This window comes from Callospermophilus lateralis, chromosome 15 (assembly GCF_048772815.1).
Source record: "Callospermophilus lateralis isolate mCalLat2 chromosome 15, mCalLat2.hap1, whole genome shotgun sequence".
Lineage (NCBI taxonomy): Eukaryota > Metazoa > Chordata > Mammalia > Rodentia > Sciuridae > Callospermophilus > Callospermophilus lateralis.
The window spans coordinates 93,809,211-93,830,883 of NC_135319.1; the positions used below are offsets into that span (position 1 = coordinate 93,809,211).

The 21,673-nt window shown below is 52.9% G+C and overlaps 2 protein-coding genes across 3 annotated transcripts; one reads left to right on the plus strand and one right to left on the minus strand.

The window, feature by feature from the left end:
* Positions 1 to 1,297: 1,297 nt before the first annotated feature.
* On the minus strand, positions 1,298 to 18,171 carry LOC143385823 (gamma-tubulin complex component 2). Of its 2 annotated transcripts, none has more exons than XM_077105555.1 (18): positions 18,124 to 18,171; positions 16,423 to 16,611; positions 15,453 to 15,581; positions 14,535 to 14,711; positions 13,279 to 13,438; positions 10,798 to 11,005; positions 10,332 to 10,531; positions 9,846 to 10,035; positions 9,016 to 9,161; positions 8,267 to 8,447; positions 7,788 to 7,968; positions 5,491 to 5,663; positions 5,237 to 5,365; positions 4,497 to 4,617; positions 4,065 to 4,208; positions 3,281 to 3,409; positions 2,413 to 2,576; positions 1,298 to 1,750 (listed from the first exon to the last, which is right to left on the minus strand). In XM_077105555.1, the coding sequence occupies exons 2-18, from the start codon at positions 16,570 to 16,572 to the stop codon at positions 1,615 to 1,617; spliced, it is 2,718 nt and encodes a 905-aa protein (XP_076961670.1). In that variant the 5' UTR covers positions 16,573 to 16,611; positions 18,124 to 18,171; the 3' UTR covers positions 1,298 to 1,614. The 2 variants fall into 2 exon arrangements, with proteins under 2 accessions (XP_076961670.1, XP_076961671.1); XM_077105556.1 differs by lacking the exon at positions 18,124 to 18,171 and adding an exon at positions 17,387 to 17,531.
* Positions 18,172 to 18,186: 15 nt separating this feature from the next.
* Positions 18,187 to 21,179, plus strand: Znf511 (zinc finger protein 511). Its single transcript, XM_077105557.1, has 6 exons — positions 18,187 to 18,388; positions 18,466 to 18,539; positions 18,967 to 19,168; positions 19,244 to 19,368; positions 20,011 to 20,145; positions 20,805 to 21,179. Exons 1-6 carry the CDS (start codon positions 18,236 to 18,238, stop codon positions 20,881 to 20,883), a joined length of 768 nt encoding a protein of 255 aa, XP_076961672.1. The 5' UTR covers positions 18,187 to 18,235; the 3' UTR covers positions 20,884 to 21,179.
* Positions 21,180 to 21,673: the final 494 nt, after the last annotated feature.

Sequence of the window (21,673 nt, forward strand, 5' to 3'; positions counted from 1 at the left end):
CAATGCTAGAATGCGTGCCTAGCAGGCATGAGGTACTGTGTTCCACATTAAAAAAAAAACCCAAAAAAACCCACACCCAGTTTCACTTCTTCCCCATGTTCCTTGATGGCAAGTCACGTGACAGCAAAAGTTCAGGGTGTCGCATCTCCAGTCACATTACAGCAGAGACAAGACACCACTGCCAGGGCAGCCTCAGCTAACCAAGCAGCACTGCAGATGGCACCAGTAATGAACACTCAACAATCAGGGCCAACTCGGGCAGCCCAACAACACCCACAGAACCTCATCCCACAGGACAGACCCAATTCCACTTCAACTCAATCCAGCAGGAGGATCTGGGAGCCCGGAGTCCACAGCCCTGAGATTCGCCCTCCCCCTGCAAACCCTGCAGGAATAGCAGGAAGGGCCAGGACACAGGCCAACAGGTTCCTCTGCTCACGCCTGGCACTTCTCTGTGGCAAAGGGGTGGCATGTGGACGTTGTGTTCTTAGTTGTGCCTCCATATGCTGCAGATGGGAAGCAGCAGTTGATGGCTGAAGCCAAGCAGCCCTGGCTCTGCAGATGTCCCTCTGCAAGGCAGCCACCACAGCTGCCCACCCTGGGACCTGTCTCAGGAAACCTCTCTGTGAGGCTCCAAGCCTCCGGAAACAGGCCTCTGGTCACCACTCCTCCTGGGCCCCTCCTCACTGCCCACCAGGCAGACGTGTAGAACTGGATTTTTAAAATGATATACATGAAACTCAGCAGAAGGGCAGCTTGACCTGGGCATGACCAGAACACGCTACCCTGGCCAAGCAGTGCCACAGCTGGGCTGCCCACTGCAGAACGTCAGTCATTTAGTGAGCAAGGCCAGCATCTGATGAACAGAGGGAACCCAGCCCTCAGGGGACAGGAGAAGGGTCTCCACTCCTCAGGAGGTGCACCTCAGGGAGGAGGCAGCTGCCTAGGCACCAGAGGCGTGGCTTCACAGCAAGGTCCACTGCTGCACCCTAGTGTCTGAAGCAAGCACTGCTGAGGACCTGCAGCCCTAGTCCCCAGGCAGCTCTCATCCCCTACACCATGGGTTTTTTTTTTGGATAGCAGGGATTGAACTCAAGGGCACTCAACCACGAGCCACTTCCCCGGCCCTATTTTGTATTTTATTTAGAGACAGGGTCTTACTGAGTTGCTTGGCATCTTACCATTGCTGAGGCTGGCTTTGATCTTGCAATCCTCCTGCCTCAACCTCCCGAACTGCTGGGATTACATGCGTGCACCACCACGCCAGGCACCTATACCACATCTTATAATCAAATGCCTTGTTTTTACTTTGTCTTTATTTGAGACAAAAAAACACCAAAAAAGGTGAAGCCTGATTTCAAAAGATAAATCAGGTAAGTCCAGGAGACCTCACCCTGCTCTGGGCAGCTTGCACATCAAGACACCCAGCGCCTGGAGAACGAGAAGCCCTGAGCTAGACAGCAATACAGACAGCAATGACACACACCACACACGTGTCTAAGTACGTGTGGACAACCACACAACACGTGCTCCAGGAAGGAGGTGCTCAGACCCAAGCCCATCTGCACTATGGCACACCTGGCCCAGCCCTTCCTCTGAGCTGCAGCCAGGGGCTCACTGTGCGGCGACCGCCACCCTGGGTGTTTGTGCTGGGGGTCCCCGCAGGACGGGCACTTGAGGGGCTGCCTTCTGGCTCCTCTCTGCAGAGAGGCGCTCTAGGCGCTCCGTGTAGAAGCCGTTGAAGTCCAGCCTGTGAGGAGGGAAAGAGAGCCAGGGTTCATGGAGAGGTGGGCAAAGCCCCACTGAGACGCATGGCTGTAGGGACCTGCAAGGACCCACACAGGCAGGGGTCAAATTAGACACAACTCAAGGCCCTCTCCTGGCTGAAGGCAAGGGGGTGTGTGCTCTGCCTGCCTGTGCAAGCCCCCTAGCACAAGCCTCAGCTCTTTATGCAAAACTGAGAAGGGATCTTGAAACACACAGGAACCAAAAGGCAGATAGCAGTGCTGACGGGCATCTCGGCAGCCTTCTCCTGGAGGGTATGGCCACTGGAGCACATAGACTCCTCTCCTGGCCTCTGACACATCACCTGGCCACAGGAGCCTGAGGGGACCCCAGGGATGGGAACTTGGCAGCAAGTCTCAGTGCTGGGCCACCTCAGAAGCCCCCACTCAGGAACTGGGACATGGCTGAATGGCACAGTGCACCAGGTGGTCCCACTGTCCACGCGGGCACATTCCCAAGGGCATGCGGGACATCACCCTCTCCTGGTGAAAGCTGCGAACCGTTTCTCATGGCCTCCCACTTCCTCCAGCTCAAGGAGCCCTAGATAGATCCTTTTCCTTCCACCATCCTGCCAAGGGAGGGGGATCAAGGATCCAGGGGAAGGGGCATTGGCAGGTGGCAACAGACCTGGAAATGACACTGGCCATGCCATGCTCACAGTCGCTAGTGCTGTAGACACTCAGGCGGGCCAGCAGGTCTAGCAGGTGGGCGGAGAAGTTCTTATCAAAGCTGTTGATGGTGGCCTCAAAGCCAGAGACCAGATGAGGGGCATCCACGTGCTCAGCCTGGCACTAGAAACATAGCCCAGGGTAGTGAGTGCCTGCGGCCCAATGGGCAGTCAGCCTCTGCACTGAGCCCATGGGCATTTGCTTCTTTCTCCTTCCCTGCTCCTTTTTAAATTAAAAAAAAAAAAAAAAAAAAAAGAGTACTGGAACATTTTCACACAACGAAATACAGGAAATTAGGATGTCAAAAAATTCCTGAGGCTGTGGCACACAGTAAGACAGCAAACACCCCGCGGGGTGGGGTTTTTGTAGGCCTCACACAATTAAGAGCCAAAGGTGGCACACCCTACATTTTCACTCTAGACTTCCAAGCTCAGCCACTTTCTCCTGGTCACTTCTCAAGAAGCAAGACAAACTGTCTCCCACCCTCCCAGGCCTCAGGCCCCACACGCTGTCCTCTGTCTCCTCTCTGCTAGCTGCAGTGTGAGGGCCCTGCTCCCACCTCTCGCCTCAAAGGACACCTGGCTTGTTGGTATCGCATGGCTCTTGGGTACCTGACAGGCCACCTACCGTTCCCACCAGTGTCAGGCCCTCATCACATCCATGCAGTTGTTCTACAGGTGACTGTGGCCACACCCTTGAGCCCAGAAGGCTGGATGGGAACTCCTATGGCCCTGTGGAACCCAACTGAGTCTTCTCATCACAGGGGTGACAACCACAAGAGTGGGTAGGTGACTCCTTGGGTCTGGAAAAGCCCTCAGGCTACGCACCTTTCTGGCAGTCTCCTTCCGGGGGTGCTCCTCAGCCTGCTCAGACTCTGTGGGTGGCCCCAGCATGGTGCCCTGTTCCAGTGCCCGCCGGCCCAGCTCACTATCCAGTTTCATGCTCTGTGTAAATTTCTAGAGTAGGGTCAAGAGAAAATGCTTGTTAGCTCCAACGGTAATGCTCTGCAGAAAACACTTGAGTTTCTGCAGGAGCTGAGGGCTGTGCCCATTCTGAAGGTACGGACACTCGGGTGCCTGTAGAAGGAAGGGTCCAGGTAAGAGGGCATCGGCTAAGCCACAACCTCCTGGGGATCAGCAGCTGATTTTCTGAAAACAGAACCTGTACATGAGTTTCCCTACTCTGGAACTCAATATGGCTCCTAAGTATCTAAGGAATAGGCTCCACATGTATTCTCCTGTAATTTGCCACCATGTATGTCTCCCACCTCCCAGATCTTGACCCCTTCCCATGTGCTGTTTGCAGAACACGCTCATGCTCCCCAGTCTTCAGCCCCCAGGCTGCCCCTTCTGCCCACTGACACTTGTTTTCTGTACTGTGTTGGGGCAAGTACTTACGACAAGTTCCTCAAGAATACTTAGGCACATCAAAAAATTCAAGGTTTAATAAAAAACACAAAGGGATTCAAAAAGGACCAGGGCAGGACCCCAAGGAAGCCCATGTTCAGGAAGCAGTGTACTGGTCGGGAAGACCCAGGGGCTCTGCCAGCACTGGAGATGGCACGGGCAGGGCTGCATGCCACAATGGCCCAAACCATCCACCCCGCCTCACCTGCATGCAGTTGGTGAACATGACGCACACAGACATGAGCTTGGAAAAGACCTTCAGCAGCTCAGGATTAGTCAGCATGCAGTCCTTCAGGCAGGTGTCCAAGAAGCTCGTGTGGTGGCCAAGGACATCGTCGATGTTGGAGGCCTGTGAAGGGCTGAGGCTCAGCACTGCCACAGTAGCACCCAGCCTGACCCTCAGAAACATTGCTAAATACAGCTCTGGCCTGTGATCTATAGGGAAGCACCTGTCCCACAGCCCCCTCCTATCTCCCACGCGTCATTGTGTTGGAGATGCTGCTGCCTGCTCTCTGCTTCCTCCCTCCAACAGGACATGCTCACGGCAACCCCAGCATGTGGCTCCCGAGATGCTGCTGTGCAACACCCCAGGCTAGGAGAGCCTTTCCAGCACCAGGATCCAGGAGCTGAAACTCACGGACTTGAGGTTTTTCTCAAGGATGTGCCAGGTTGGCTCCATCACTTCAAACATCATGTAGTACTGGATGTTCTGAACAAAGTTGAGCATCCGCTGCCGCAGAGTGAAGGCTCCCGCGAACCTGAGGGAACAAGGGTTGGTTGCAGGGGAGCCAGCAGAGCTGGGCCTCCACTGTGTCCCACATGCTGCCCACCAGAGTAGACTCTCATGGCCACAGCTCCTGCGTGCTGCTGACAGCTCAGACACCTCAGTGCTGCGCCTAGGGACACTGCTCCTACCTCTGGCTGCATCAGGCTATCAGGTAAGCAACACGTCTAGCAGACTTTGCAGGGATGTGCCAAGCAGCCCACCGTGGACAGAGAACAGCCTCTCTGGTTATCTATGGCACCAGGGCTGGCAGGCGACCAACATGGGAACAACTACTACACAGACTCCATATTTTGTGCCTTATTGAGGCAAATTCTTAAATATTACATCAACTGTTTCTCCACACAGGACTTGTTGCCACAGACCAGGGCACAGAAGGCCTGTGAGTGGAGCAATTCCCACACCCTGCTGCTGTGTGCACTCAGGAGAGGGGACAAAGGCTCCCACCCTCAGGAGGGGCTTGGGTCCTGCAGAGAGACCCAGGTGGGCAGGTTTCATGCCATCAAAGGACTGAGGAGAAGGCTGTGGCTATGAAGGTCTAAAAGCAAAGCCACCTCTCCTGGAGGGAACAGGAAGGACTCTGATGGACGCACCACTTTGCAGAATGCAGGGCGCACTGCTTGGCCGTCTTGTTGCTGATCCAAACACTGCACAGCTGCCGCTCCACGTGCTTACAGTAGAACATGTGCCTAAAGAGCATCTGGTAGCGAGTCAGTGCCTTTCTGCAAGAAGGATGCCCAGGCAGGGGTCAGCAGGAGGCCTGTGCCCAGACAGGCATCACCAGAGGTGAGGAGGCCCATGAGGGGCTCTTATTTCCTGCAGCCTGAATGCACAGCCAGGTCCTCACCTGTTGATGATCAGTGACAGGGGCCACTTGACGATATAGTCAAAGGAGAAGGCCTCCAGGCCACTCAGTGTGAGCTCAGTGGGATCAGCATGGGTCATTGCCTTTTCCTGCTTGGTCTCGATGGCCAGAACCCGCAAGAGCTGAGTGATGAGGTCATGAGGCATCAGGTCAATCTGGGGGCAAAAGCAGTAAACAAAGCATCCAGTTTTCAGAAGAAAAGACCAGAGTCATTCCAGGCCTTCACTAGTCCTGCCTATCAGGACCTGGAGAAGCAAATTAGGTTCCTAAATCCTGACCCTTGATATTAGAGGCTGGCTTGAAAGGCCACGCAACTACCATCAATCCTAATCCAAAACTCACTAGGGATGCAGCTCAGTGGTGTGAGGTGGCCCTGGTTCCAACCCCAGCACTGCAGAGAAAAACAAAAACTATACCTCCCAATAAGACAGGAAAAAAAAAAAGAGGAAAAAAAGCAGATGACTTTCTATATGCCTCCTGCTGCGGGTATAAAGAAGAAACCACAAGGAAGGCTAGATAAGCAGTTCCTGAAGGTTGACAGCTTTCTTCCACAACTTATGTGGTGAGAGACAGGACCGTAATCACAGGCTGTGGGGCTCAGTGGTAGTGCACTTGCCTCACAGGCAGGCACAAGGCCCAGTGCTCAGTCCCCAGCACTGCAAAAACTCCGTAAGATTTTAAGAATAGTAACTACAAACAAATAGTACTGTCCACAACACTGATTCAGTCAAACGTTTCTTAAGTGCCAACTGCATGCAGAACAGTGTGACAAGAGTTCCCACAAATCATGAAAATGACACAAGAAAAAACAAAGGAAAAGAATAAATGGGGGCAAAGAATAAAGGAAGAAGAAACACAACCCATGAACAGATTAGTTGCCCACCAGATCTAACACACAAGTGCCCCTCCTGCCCATCAGCAGCGCAGATGGCAAATGGGGATATCCAATGGGCAGCCTCAACTCCTCAGACAAGGACTGAGACTCAGTCCCAAAGGGGTCAGCCTAGGTGCACAGGGCACAGGCGCTGACCCAGTGAGTCACTACTTAGAATTTATCCTATGAAATCACTCCTAAGTTAAGAAGAGCCAAAACACATAAAGCAAAAAAGGGCAGAATTAGAGGGAAAATGAAGTGCAATCAGAGTATTAGAGACCCAGTATCCAGGTGGGAGGGTAAGATGGGAGAGGACCCGCCTGAACAGCGGGCAGCCTGACACCTAGAGAGAGCAGCAGCACACTGCTCCAGAGGGCATGTGGACCTTCTCCAGGTATCTGTGAGGCCTGAGCAAGTCTTTTTTGTTTTTTGTGGCGCTAGGAATTAAACACAGAGCTCCACATCTGCCAGGTAAGTGGAGTACCACTGAGCTACATACCAACGTTCTCCAGAGAAGTCACATTTTTTACAAAACTGGGATCAAAGTATATTCTCCAAGTACAATGGACCAAAATTAAATATAAATAACGGGGAAAAAGGGAAAGTTTATAATATGTGGAAATTTAACATACCAAATCAATGGGTCAAAGAAGAAATCTCAAAAGACGTTAACAACTACCTTAAGAGGAATGGACACACAATACACAGAACTCACAGGAGGCAGTAAAAAAGTGCTCTCACAACATTCACAAAGGAGTGCCTCAAACCAGGCCCTCACCCCATGGCCCGGGACACCAGGAGGGGAGAGGGCTACACCAGCACCCTCACCCCAGGGCCCTGGATACCAGGAGGAGAGTGAAGTAAACCCCGAGCAGCAGAAAGAAAGGCAAGATGACAGCAAACAGCGGAGCATAGCAGAGGAGACTAACAAAGCCAGGTTCTCCTGAAACAGCCATGAAATTGACAAACTTTTAGCTACACTGAGAAAGATAAGAGAACTCATCACTAAACTCTGAAATGAGGGCAGAGTCCCCTGCACTGCACACCAGCACACAACTGCCCAGCAGAGATGGGCAGGAGCAGCACGTGGCTTGATGGGGTCTGGAGGGTCTGAAAGGAAACCCCATCCAACCTCAAACAGAGCACACTCCCAAACTCTCCCAAGACCACGAGGAGGCGCACACGACCCTGGCAGGCCAGCACTACCTGATGCTGAACCAAACCAGCACACTGCAGGAACCAACTGACAGGCATCCCTGGACATGCAGTGAGGGCTGGCAAACCAGAGCGCCACCCAGACACGTGACAACCCTGGCCGACCTGGAAGATGCTGGGCGGGGCTCCGCCCACCCCGCTTCAGGCACCTCAGGAGCAGGCTGCTATGCTGGGAGCCCCACGCACCCACCTTCAGGTCGTCCTTGAAGGGATCAGTGTTGGCAGTGCTCATGCGCAGGGCCAGCTCCAGCAGCGCCTCTAGGCGTGTGGGCGTGATGTCCTCTACCGGCTTTCTGAGCTCCTCCTCAGTGAGGTCCATGAAGTGCACAAAGAAGTCGCCCTGGTCCATCAGGAAGTAGCGCTTGATGGACCTGTGCCAGGGAGGAGTGAGGAGGTGCTGAGCATGCAGCTCAGGGCTCCACCCTGGAGCACAGCCATCTCACAGTGGGACCAGGCAAGACAGTTCTGTGGGCACAGTACCCTGGGACTCAAGAGACCTATACTAGACAGGGCCACCTCAGCCCACAGAACAGGTGACACAGGTGCCAGGTCCCAGGCGGCCAGATGGCTCTTACAGGGATAAAGACAACTATTAGGAGGAACATGCTACCCTCAGTCCCAGGCCCTGAGCACCCTACTTGCTGCGCTGAAGAGTGAGCAAAGCACAACCTCAGGTGGGCCACCAGCTCTTTCTCCTCCATCAGGAAGTCCAGCAGCACCTTGCTGGCATAGTTGAATGCCTTCTCAATCTGCTCCACATATGCGCGCTCTTTGAGCGTGTAGATGATCTCTTTGGCCACAGGGCAGGTGACATCGTGACCACACTCTCTGACCACATTGAGGTACTTTCCTGAAAAGAGGAAGGTGAAGTTGAGGAGTTGCCACACCGACCTCTGCCCAGAGCCTCATAAGCCCAACAAGCATGGGGCAGTGGCCTGGGCACAGTGAACACTTCTGTTCACACTCCACTCTAGCTGGAAAGACAACCAACACCAGTGGACAGGGCCAAAAGCCCGCCTGGCCTGCAGAGGCTTCTCACATGTGGGGTTTTCCAATCAAGAGAGTGGAAGTAACTTCACATGGGCCTGAGGAGAACCAGGGTGCTAAATCACCTACTGGGCCCTTTCTGTGCCAGTTCAGCTTTCAGAACCACACACCACAGTCCTGGGGGCCACTAGCACCTAAATTGGATCCTAACCTCATTTGGACGGACTAAAACGAAGGTCGTGTGTATCCTCAATGGTTTTTCCCACAGTGGTGACATTTTAGAAGTTAAAAAACAAAGATGTAAAGGATTGAGACAGCTTCCTGGTCAGGGCATGGAATAAACATGCCCGAGTGTTCAGGACCCACCAGAGGCCAGCAGCCTGGTGCACGAGAAGACCCCCTGGGCTGAGAGCTCCACACCATGGAGTCACCTGTGCTGAGGATCTTGCCGGCCACCTTCTGCAGGAAGGACGGGATCTGCTGCTGCACCACGGTGTATCGCTGGTCCCAATATTTGTCGTTGTAGTCTTCCTGAATCTTCTCCTTCCGTAGTTCATGCTCTTCCACCATGAACTCACTGGAAGCCACAGACAGATGCTCAGGCCACCATGGAGTGCCACTTCCAGAGAGGTCTTACCAGGGCAAGGTGACTCGCCATAGTTACCTCTCAGCTGTGAGTTAAAATGAACCTCCAACCTCACTTTGGAGCAAGCAATGACCCTAGGTCAGAGGCAGGTGGTCCGATACCGCATATCTATCCTTCCCTTAGCACAAGCCACCCAGTGTCACCAAGGGGAACCAGACACCCTCCACGGAGCCTCTAGCATCACTTGCACACAGCGAGGTAGAAGCTGGGTTCCTTGATAGGCCCACCACACCAATAGCAAAGAAAAGGGGCTGGGATGCAGCTGCGTAGAAGAGGGTGTGCTCAACATGGAAGGCCCCAGTTTTAAGCATCAAAAGAAAAAAAAAAAAAAACACAATTCTATGTCACAAATATACTTCAAAAAGTTTTGACAAGCACATCTCAACACCACAGAACCCCTAAGGAATTGGCCCATTTTTTTCCTATGAATTTGGAGGCATCATGCTGAGGAGACGCCCCCACATCAAGGTGACTGTGGACTGACTCCAGGTGACCCCAAGGGCTTCACTCAGCAGAAAAAAGCTGCAGAGCAACATCCCATCCCAGATTCTCCCTGGGTGGCAGCAGACTGCACAGGGAGATGCAGGCAGGCACGGCTGCTTTGTGGAGCCCTACCTGTAAGGGTCATGGATGATGCCCCTGTAGATCCACTTCTCCAGGACCTCAAAGTAGGGCGCACTGGCCGCCTTGGTCAGGTACAGGCACAGCTCCTGCGCCTGGCTGTCCCCCGTATAGTTGAAGCTCCTGTCGTGCAGAAGGCTCAGTGTAGACCCGCCCATGCACTCGCCTCTATCCACCGAGGTGGCTGCAGAAGGAGAGAGTCTCACTGCCTAGGAAATGCCTCCTGGTCCACCCCAACTTGCTGGACAGTGCTTCTCCCTTCGAACGCCCAGATAGTAAAGCTGTAGCTGTTAACTAAAGCTCATCAAGGAAAGCTTATAGGGCCTTCCGCATGCAGACCACTAACATGGCAAGCCACAGGCTTTGCCTCAGGACCCTACTCCAGAAAGTCAACCCTGAGTGTCCTGCCCAGTCTGGGCTCCCTCCACATGTGCCATCAGGAGCCTGCCAACTGCTGCTCTCCATCAGGCAGGAACATACCAAGGGAGGCCAAGATGTCCACAGTGCGCATGGCTGGCTGGATGTAGAACCAGAGCTTCTGCAGTGACAACAGGCCCTGCCTGTGCAGCTGCTCCAGCTGAGTGATTAGAATAAGGTACTCCTTTACCAGGGTTCTCATGGCAGCCGCCAGGGCATGGTTCACCTGCCCATATTCAAAGGAAGATTTTTCTTCAATGAACCTACAGGAAAAATGCATCAAGCATCCTTGAAAAGGCAAAACTCACATTTTCAGATCTTCTAAGTCTCTCCTCATCCAGGAAGCAAATGACACTCAAGCCCTCACCCCCAAAGGAACCTGTCCCAAGAGGGAGGAGGCCAGGTGGTGATTCTCAGACCCTTGCAACATGCCAGGAGCAAGGCAGAGCTGCAAGCCAGGGAGGAGGTGTTTCTGCAGCAAACAGGCCTGACCTCCTTCCCATGTCGCAAACTCTCAAGCCCAGCCCACCTGGTCACGGTGGAGTAGCTGGCGGCCACAGGGAGGATTCTGTTCACCAGCTCCCGGATGGACAGGTCCAGGTTGGGGTCCACAAGGAAAGTGCGGTTCTGTCTCCCAGCCAGGGGCTGGGCAGTGATGTACCTGCCATCAACACCCACCAGCACGTAGAGCAGGTCCTCTACCACAGCTGACTCCTGGGAGGCCAATGGCAGCGTGCCTGCAGGACACAGACATGCTGGGAGCCCAGCCTCCCCAAAGACCAGTCACTCTTGCCTGTCCCCTTCTTGGAAACCCCCCACACACTGATGGACACAATCAGCAAGCCACTACCCTAGCCTGGACAGGTCCCCCTGTAGCACCACGGGCAGTAGCAGGATATATGCCTGGACACTGCAGGGCCCTCCTTAGGCCAAGCAAATGAAAACCTATGCTAGACCAAGCCCAGTGACATACTCCTTAATCCCAGAAGCTTTGGAGGCTGAGGCAGGAAGATCACAATTTTAAAGACAGCCTCAGCAACTTAGCAAGACTCTGTCTCAAAATAAAAAAATAAAAAGGGCTGGGGATGTGGCTCAGTGGTAAAATGTTCCTGAGTTCAATCCCTGGTATAAAAAAGAAAAAGAAAATGAAATCCTATGCAGTATTAGCTGCCTGTCACTTAGCAAGGGAAGCTCAGAGACCCTGGGCAGCCAGGTAACCAGCCTCTACAGTCATAACTGAGAAGCCCAGGCTGTGCATAGTCAAGAGAGGCCTTTAAGACAATATCTTCTTGAATTCCAAGAAACTAGCTGTTTCGAACACAGGACAAGATGGTGTAGGCACAATGAGGTTTCCCTATGACCATCCAAGGCACCTGTAAGGATAGTCAGAGGACACCTACTGAGGCTACCACCAGCATCTCCTGCCATCCCAAGAAGCCTGTCGGTGCCCGCAGCACCTGAGGCAGCTCAGGAAGATGTTGAATGACAAACTTTGGTTTGACAAAATTTCTGTTAGCCCTGTACACTGCTGTGCAAGGCAGTGTCCCGTGACCACAAGATAGATACAAAAATCAGGGTGCAAATGTGATCTGTGATCATTCCCCAGCAATGCCAGACACAAGTCAGACCCACGATCTCAAGTCCCACTTCTCTCCGTTGCTCCAGTGACCCTCAGCAGAGGATGGTGGCCCAAGGCCTCGCCAACTCCTTGACATGGAGTGACAAGATTCAAGGCACTGGAAAGATCTGTACACAGGGCATCTGGGGGTGGTGACAGCATGATGTGGCAAGGCCAGTTGGTTCCAGAACAGCCACAAGTGGGGTGTTCTGAGAGTATGGGGGCCCAGGTCCCTAAGGCCTGCCCACAGCTGCACAGGCTTCCTTCAAACCACTCACCAACATACCCAGGGTCAGTGTGTAGTGTCCCTGTCACATAATATCTCCCTCCTTTGTGCAGCCCTTTCCAGAATGGGGAAACACATTTTCTTATGAGATGCCCTACAGGTTCTAAAACCATCTCTCGTGCTCCCTGCCAGCACGGACCGCAGACTTCAGTCTCACGCCTTCTCCTCTGCCTCTCCAGGGCTGCCCAGGGTTCCAGTTAGGTTCCTGTGGGGTCTGGCATCTTATTTTTTAATTGCTTCACAATTTTGCAAGAACTGGGCCACTCCAGAGTCTAGGCCACAGCAAGCACTTCCTGACTCTCCAGTGGACAGCTCCTGGTTCTGCCCATGAGTCCGCCTGCCCTGTGTTGAGGCCACTCAATAGGACCCCAGCTGAATTTCAGCTGTGCGTTGTCAGCTTAAGTTACAACTGAAAAGACACACGCAGGTAGATCATTTTCTATACCTTGTCACTGACGTGCAACAGGATCACATCTGCCTGGGGACAGGAGAAAAGTGCTGGACTTCACCCACCATCCTGTGCAGGCAAGAGCGATTTCCCACTGACACCGCATGGAGCCAGGTGTGCCACTCCACACTTTCTCTTGATCCAACTGTGAGCCAATGAGCAGGATGCTACAGCTATGCTACATCCTTGATTTGCAGCCTCGTTTCTCAGTCTGGAAAAAGGACTTACGAACTGCTGCATACAACCTGTGGTGTGCCAGTACATAGTCCCAGATCCCCAACGGCCTGTCCTGAAACAACCACACCATGTACCAGACACACGACTTTCAAGGCCTTGGAGAGAACAGTGCTAACTCAAGCACCATTGCAGAATCCAAGGTCATTACAAACCACTCCAGACACCAGGACACACACTTGGGAGGAGCCAGCTGCAGCCTGCCCCACAGCTCTAGTGAGAGGGCACAAGATGAGCCAGGTGAAGACCCCAGCAAGTCAGTGTCTGCTGTGGGCAGGGACAGAATGTGGAGCATGGCCAGCCTGCCCACAACCGCATGCTGAGAACAGGCATGTCACCTGTGGTCTCCTTCCCTGCCCAGCATCACCGTGCAAGCAACTCATCGTGAAATCCCCGGGTGTCAGATGGTGAAGACATGACATACCTATGGGTAAAGCCACATCTGAGCTCAAGCTGGAGCCAGTTAGGAAATCCCCGACCAGAGTTGGTCTCTCATACACCCAAGCTGGGAAGACAGGGAGCTGCTGGCCTGAATTTTTTTTGTTTTGCTTGTCTCGAAGCATCTTTCTTGTAAGTTCCAGAGACTAACAAAAACATTTTAAAAACAAAAACAGAAGATACACATCAGTGCAATGAGAACCAAGACATTTGTGGAAATGACCCATTTGTGGCAGAGAAAGAACAAACTTACACACAAAGCTTAATTATGTGGAAACGAGATATACTTCCACCTGCCACTCATGATGCAAAGGCTGGGGAGCAAGAGGTGGAAAGACCCAGTCCTCTCCCCAGGCCTTGGCCGAGGCTGAAGCACCAGCAATGGGAGCATGGGGAGCCTGTGTTTCAGACCAGAACCCTCTGCATGGGAAGAACCCAAGTCACTTTTTCCTGGAAGTGATTAAGTCCAACAGGACTTGCTGGACAAAGAGGCACCAGCAAAGGGCATGCTGGGGAAGGCCCCAGGACAGATCTAGAGGCAGTATCAAGGTCAACCCTCCCAGAGGACTGGACACCAGAGGGTGGCCAGCTCATTTTTTGCCAGCCAGCCTGCAGAAGGACCAACTTGGTTTGTTCCAGCAACAGGTACTCATGGGGAGAGTAGTGTGAAAGCTGTATGGTCGAGAACATAGGCTCCGCACTTGATCAGCAGACATGGCATGCCAACAGCTCAGCTCTGTCCTTAGCACATGTGCTAAGCTATATGACACATGGCAGAATGTGGCTCTAAAAAGTGGTCTGGAGCCACAGAGAAGGGTCTGCATCAGCTATCAAAAACACACCTGAGACTGAGACTCACAAGTACAGACCAGAGCAGGACAATCAAGCCAAGAGCAGCAAGCTCAGGAGAAGAAAATCCAGATGACCTACGAACACAACAGCATGAGAGCCACTGCAGGCAGACACATGATGACTGAGAGGTGCAGAGTCAGAACCACTATAGGCTTCAGGAGGGAAATCAGAGTGTGACCCATGTCCCATGAGTCTGTGGCAGGTGGCCCCCACTAGAATCTCACCACCATTCTTCACTCTTGTGATCCAGAATTCCTGACTGAAGGGCATGATCAGTCTTAGCCTCTCTAAAGTTGGATTTGTTCTTAATAGACAATAGAGACAAGCCTGCCCAGCTGGCACCCACTGCTGTTGCTACCGTGGCACCTAGCAGCCATGGTGGACTTGTACCTGCTGTAGTGTGGAGCCTGTGGTCACACTGCCCAGCTGCTTCCTCAGCTCTTCAAGCTCCTGCATGGACATCTTGGAGGCCGTTGCAGGGCCGCCGAAAGTGGTAGTGCTGGTGACCGCAGCAGTGGCTGCAAGCTCAGCTCTTTCTTTTGCATTCTGCTGCAAATACTGCAGAGTCTGAAAATATGCAAAACTGTGCATTCACATTGGGCCAGCATGTGCCCCCTTGCCTGGCAGAGCAAACCCCATCCTTCCTTCCTAACCTACACACCACTTGTGGAGGGCAGGGGACTCCCATGGCCCAACACCCACAGTCTGCTCTCCAGAGGATCACACTACATGGTATCACTTACCATACCTCCCAAATGTCAGAGGAAGGAATCTCACAGCCTTTTTAAAGAGCCAATACCTTCTTGTGCCCCCAAGGACAAGTTCTTCTCTATGCATCACCTGTGGTTCCTGGGCAGCAGCAACCACCTCCTCTAACCTATCCTGGCACTACTGGTCTATGAGCCCTGGCACACCCCTCCACACAGCAACCTAGCACACCACTCACTGGCTTTGTCACCTTGATGTAAGGTACATGTACTAGGCAGGAGCCCAGCACGACACACTGTAAAAAGCAAAAGCCCACCAACGCAGGGTGCTGTGCCAGTTTCTCAGGTCTATGCCCCTTGTGAGTTACTGTTCATTCTGATTCACCAAGCACACTCCACATGCTCTCAAAGTGTTCCTGGCATGGGATAGGAAAAAGTCAGTAAGAGAAGGGACAGGGTGCACAAGAAGAATACAAGAGGCGTAACCTGCATTGGCACAGGGGTTCCCTGAGTGACCATGGTACATAAGACTCCTCCAGACACTCAAGGGTGCGCCTGACAGGCCCTGTCAGGTGGAGCAGTGGATGCACAGGGCATTTACCTCTTTGTCTTCTGTGAACTTTGACAACAAATACACCAGAGGGTCAAGGTTCCTTGTATTTTTAGACTTCAGCTCATCGTATTTCTTTAGAAAATCTTCAGGAGTACGAGAAAATTCTGCAATTTTGACCTTAAAAACACAAGCATGAGTGATCTGTTGGCAATTAAGCACCTGGAAAAATTTTTAAGAAAATTAAGCACAAGACCAAAAAGAGTTAAATTATATGGGCTAAATAGTCACACACCTAAAACTAAGAAAATTGACCTAGACCTTTGATCAAACCTATCCACAATTCCTCTACAGTTTCTCTCACTTTTTGCTTCTTAGACAAGGGCAAATAATAAGCACTTACCTTTTCCTGGTAGCTCACACTTTCATTTCACACCCTGAACTCTAGTCCCCATAGGATTTATTACCATGTAATGCTCTAGGACACATTTCACCCAGTGACTTGTGTGTGCTGACGATGACTACAGAAGTTTGCGTGTCTCCCTCCACCCTACCCTATTAGCTTGTCTAACTGTCCTGACTTTTATCCAAATAAGTGAAACTTCACAGTGTGTTTTAGAAACAGATTCCAAATTTAAAACCATCTTTCACTGAAAATCTTTTTAAATCATGTGTAATGTGACTGAGGAAACACCTTGAAAAATTTCAATGTGTTTAACAGCGGTAGCTTTTTACTTGTAGGAATGTCCGAGCTTCTGTGAGCCCCTCCCTGGGAAACAGCAGGGTAGCACCTACGTTAGGGTTAAAGCCAGCTCACTTGGGCTTCCAGTGACTCATCTACACAATGTGAAGTGACAGCAGCTGCTACCAGGAGCCAGGAGAACGGCAGAGTGGAGCGTGTCCTTGGTCCATGGGAAGCACTCAACAAGTACTGTGGCTTCCCTCGCGGGAGCTGCTGTAACTGCCAGAAACAAGCACCTACCCTGACGTGCATGGCCCTGCAGCAAGGACTGGTGCTCACCTTGGCACTGTGGGCAGAGACGGTGGTTGTGACATACGGGGTCCGGTTCTTCTGCAGCAGATCAATGTAGACCTCAGCTCCATCTCCACTGTGGACACGCAACAAGCTGAGCAGCTCATTGACATCATGATGAATCCGAAATTCACTCATGGTTTCAGCTCTGAGGCATCAACATCACAAGACACTCTCCTAAAGGAAAGAATAGAGTTATTTATAAAATTAACCTCTATGAAAAAATTAAAAGATCAAATTTGACCAACTTCATGCTTTGACAAAACAGATCACCTGGCCCAGCCCAGGCCCCCCCACACCACGATGCCCTCCCCCTCCCCTACCCCTGTGCAGTCAGTTCTACTTGTCTCCTTTTCCTCAGGGAGCTGTGGCATGCTAGCTGGCCTCACTGCTTTCACCAGTGCTACACCCTTCTGACAACCCAAAGTGCTGCTCCTTCACAAGTTGGGCTTTTAGCACACTCTACCACTCAGGCAGTGCACCAGGCAGGTTGTGCAAATGGCCCCGTGGGCTCTTCTCTCCTGGGAGACTATGTGCACACTTAGCCCTAGGCCAGCAGGAAGTGGCTATGCTGCTCCCCTTGGCTAATGCATACACAATAGTGTGAGGCACTGGGTTCAATCCTCTGCACCACATAAAAATAAATAAAACTTTTTAGTTGTCCATTTACAACTAAAAAGAATTAAAAAGTAACTCTAAGTTTCATATGAACAATTCAAAACACAAATAACAAAAGAACCCTTAAAGATAATCATAATCATTTGTCTGTGAATTTTGTGAGGAAATGGTCTTGCAACAAATTTTTAAAGGTTCTGTAACCCAAAAGGTTAAAAAGTACTGCACCAACAGCTCAGACAGAAACAGCTGTTGAGTTAGACTTCAAGAACAGGAGACCCAGCACACAATCCCACAGCATGCTAATTTTGTAGGGTTCATCAACTGGAACTCTAACCTCAGGGTATTGGAAATCTTGTTAAATGAACCTCCAGCCCTGGACATGGTAGTGTCTCCAAGAATGAAGGTGAGAGGAGGAGGCCTGAAGCGGCGCCCAAGTCCCCAGCACCTTACTTTCCAATCAAGGGCGCTCACGTAACCCCAGAAATGGAACAGGGCCTCTCTTCCTTGGCACTGCACACAGGTACACAGAAGCTCAAAGATGAACCATTCCACAAAGCGGGGTGACCCACACCTGCAATCCCAGAGACTCAGGAGGTGAGGCACGAGGACCCTAAGCTCAAGCCCTGGCTCAAAATCAAAGGGGCTGGGGATGGAGCAGGTGGCAAAGCGCTCGTGGGTTCAAGCCCCAGCGCCAAAAAAAGGAGAAACCGCGGCGCCGGGAGAGCGAAGGCTCCACGCCGCCGACTAGGCAAGGCTGTCCTCCGACTCTCGTGCCCCTGCGCGGCGGTGGGCTCGGGTGGCAGCACCGCCTGGGACGGCGGACGGTGGAGGAGCCGGGAGGGGCAGGGCCGCCGGGCCGAGTTCGGGAAGCCCCCGCAGTGCGGCCGGCGGAGGCGGGTCACAGTGGCCGCCAACCTCCCCGCCCACTGGCCCAGCTGCAGGGCCGCTCAGGGGCCGGGGAGAGGCGGCCGCATCCTGCCGGTGCCGGCGGGCGGAGAATGCGGCCTGAGGGGCAGGGGCGGAGGGCGGGGCAGGGGCAGAGCTGCCCCCACGAGCCAAGCGCCGACTCACCTCCGCCGCCACCGGAGCCGCCGCGCGGGCCGCCACAGGAAGCGCGGCTACGCCACGTCCGGCTCCGCCTGCGGATGGTGGCCGACGGGCTGCGGCGCCGCCGCGAAGGGCCATGCTGCTGCCCGCCGCGCTGCGCGCCCGCCTGGCCGGCCCGCCCGGGGCGGCCGAGCCCCTGCCAGTGGAGAGGGACCCCGCGGCCGGGGCGGCGCCCTTCCGCTTTGTGGCACGCCCGGTGCGCCTCCCGCGGGAGCACGAGCTCTTCGAGGTGCGGGGCGCAGGGGCAGGGGCGGGGCCTGACGCGGCGGCGGGCCCGGCCTTCACCTCGGCGCTTGTCTCCTGTAGGACGGGGACGTGCAGAGGCATCTCTACCTGCAGGATGTGCTCACGCAGGTGGCCGAGGAGCCGGAGAGATCCAGGTGAGCGACTCCGCCCGCGCCCGTTGCTCCGCACCGCCTCGTGCAGCCGAGGGCTCAGATCCCGCCACAGAGACCCTCGGGTGCCAGCGTTGGCACGTCTGGTGACCGGCTTCTACTCCGCCTGTGGCCTGTTAGGGAAGTTTCATTTTTTAATGAGTAAGGCTTGGAGTGTGGCGCGGTGGCGCACTCCTCGAATCCCAGCGTTCAAGGCCAGCCTGGGTCCTGTAGCAAGACCCGGTCTCAGTATAAGAATGAAAAGGGCTAGGGTTGTATGTGTCTCGGTGGTAGAGCCCCCCTGAGTTCAGTTCCCAGTTCCAAAAGAACCTCAGGAGCTTTATTGGGCCTCTTACTCTGGATGAAAAGTCACACTGGGGTTTCTGCTTCAGCCAAGTGTGCCTCCTCCGTTGAGATTAGCCTCCTTTCCCAGGGTGCCTGAGTTCACCTGTCAGGTCCCCGGCTGCTGCCAGGTGTTCGCTGCCCTGGAGGACTACCAGCACCATTACAACATGCTACACGGGAATGCCTGCTCCCTCTGCAGCCGTGCCTTCCCCTCCGGACACCTGCTGGATGCCCACATTCTGGAATGGCATGACTCCCTCTTCCAGATCCTGGCGGAGAGGCAGGACATGGTGGGTAATTAATCAGGCTGGGCACACGTTGTGCTAGGGACTTGGATCAGGGAGGTGACACCCTATCTTTTGCAGTACCAGTGCTTGATTGAAGGTTGCCCAGAGAAGTTTAAGACCAGCCGAGACCGGAAGGATCACATGGTGAGGTTCCACCTGTACCCCGCGGATTTCCGGTTTGATAAGCCCAAGACAAGCAGAGGGTACGTGAGGAGTAGGGTTGTTGGCGGCCCCTGGTCTTAGGAGATGTGAGAGCAGCTTGAATGGGTGGAGGCTTTTTTTGTTTGTATATACCTGCAGGTAGCTGACATTCTGACCATGGGGATCAGTACTCAAAGGGGTTACACAAATAGGGTAGCTTCCCTTCAAAGGGAAATGGCAGAGGAGTTCCTGGCCAGGAGTAGCGAAACAGGGATGGAGGAATGGCAGGCACTCCTTTCCCATACTTGCACCTGGGCTGAATCCCACATGCCCTAGTTTTCAGAGTTAGGAAGCTGCCAGCAGGGGGCTATGGAGTTCATCCAAAGCCATGAGCATCCTCCCCCTTGGTAGGCTTATACCATGTGGCACCATAAAAACAGTATATTTGAAAGACAGAGTATGATCATATTTAAATATATAAAATACAGGGCATATTATGTGAACTGTGACCTTGCCATAAGCATTCACCCTTTTTTTTTTTTTTTTTGATAGCCTGGAAATTGCACTGTAAAATTAGACTATGCCAACAGAGTAAGAATATCTTTGCAAGAAAAAAAGAGTCCTTTGCTTGAAAGTTTATTTCTGGGGGAAGCCAGGGCTGTGGGAGTTATGCTGAGCCGTTGCTGACACTCTGTCTTCTGCAGCCCAGCCACACGGGGGTCTGATGCTGACCTGTCAACTGCAGCCCTCAGGGATGAAGGGGATGCAATGGAAGTCTGCTCCGAGCCTGCAGCAGCACCCCCAGCACCTGTAGGTGAGAAGCGGACCTACATCCACAGGTCAGTGTGGACATCTTCTTGAGACAGTAACACTGGGCAAGTGTTGGCCTCATGAGGTTGAAAACCAGAACATTCTGGTGTGTTATGTACCATGAAGTCCAGGAATGCAAACTACCCTTTAACTTCACTCAGTCCATGGGGGACCTTCACTTGTAATTGTTTCAGTCACAATCTGGCAGACTTGTTTTCTGGTATGAAGTTAAAACTGACTTGGAATCTGGTTTTGGGGAAAATGTTAACCAGGGGAAAAAAATCGCTGAAGACTCTGAACTGGCTGGAAGATGGATGTGTGTTTCCCTCATCTGCCTTCTCACCTTTGCCTAGACTGGCCTGTGAGTGGCCCAGACGGTAGGGGAGGTCAGGTTTCAGGGGATGGTAGATAACGGGACATGGGCACCACAGAAAGCTGGGCCACAGCTGAGATCTCAGTGAGTGCCCAGTGCCTGGGAATGTCTTCCACAGGAAGCAGATCTGACTCCGGGAGCTGCCTCAGGGCCCAGGAGGGCAGACTCCACTTCCTGGATGTTGCACAGAGTGAGAGAGGGAACATTCTAGAATAAGAAGGAACAAAGAATCACACACAAGGCTGCTGTTATGAGTTGGGTTGCTTGTTGGCAAAGGAAGTGCCATCACTTGATGTGAACTGTTTTCCATTCCAGAGTGCCTTCTACCATCTGTTTTGGCCAAGGTGCATCTCGAGGGTTTAAAAGCACCCAGAAAAGAAACAAACACCACTGACAGATCCAGATGGGAGAAAGAACCAGGCATCTGTGTGGACAGTGCAGAAATGGGGCTCCTGCAGGGGCTGGTGGCCCTCGGGCCTCTCTCACACTTGTCATGTGGGCACCCTGGGGCTGGGCCTTTGCTTCCCTCCTTGTCTGGGTCCCTCAGTGAGTTACCAGAAGCGGCAAGGGACTTAAAGCTTCCAGAGATGACGGACAAACTGCAGGCTCAGGAGACTGCTCACCTCTTTCTGCAGGGACCACCCTAGGGACATTCTTTTTAAGCAAATGAAATAAATATTTTTCACCAAATTCTTTACTCTTATTTCTGTGTTGTTGAACTTATCAACTAAGAGTATTGCACTTTGAGGATTCACTGTTCAGAGAGATTTATGAGGAGCCCCTGAGAGTTGCTGAGTAGGTCAGGTACAGCAGTCCCTGAGTCCTTACCTTCAAGGCCTTGAGAAGGACACCCAGATGGTCTTTGTGCCCCACCCACCCAGGAAGCTCCTCTGGGACCCAGTGCTGGAGAAGGGGTGCAGCAGGAAGGCACACAGGCTTGTCAAGCAGGAGAGAACGCGGCCAGGGGTGCAAGACTTAAGGTGGGAAAGGCAGCTCAGGAGTCAGAACAGGTGTGGGAAGCACAGACAGGTGCTGGGAGCCATCAGCCAAGTAGGTATGACAATTTCCTTGCCAGCGTACCCCCATGTTTCTTCAGTGGAAGGACCCATGGAAATAGGACATTTTGCAGCTACATTGCATGTAAGGTGACCTTGCTCAAGGACCAGGGCGGATCCGTGTTTAGG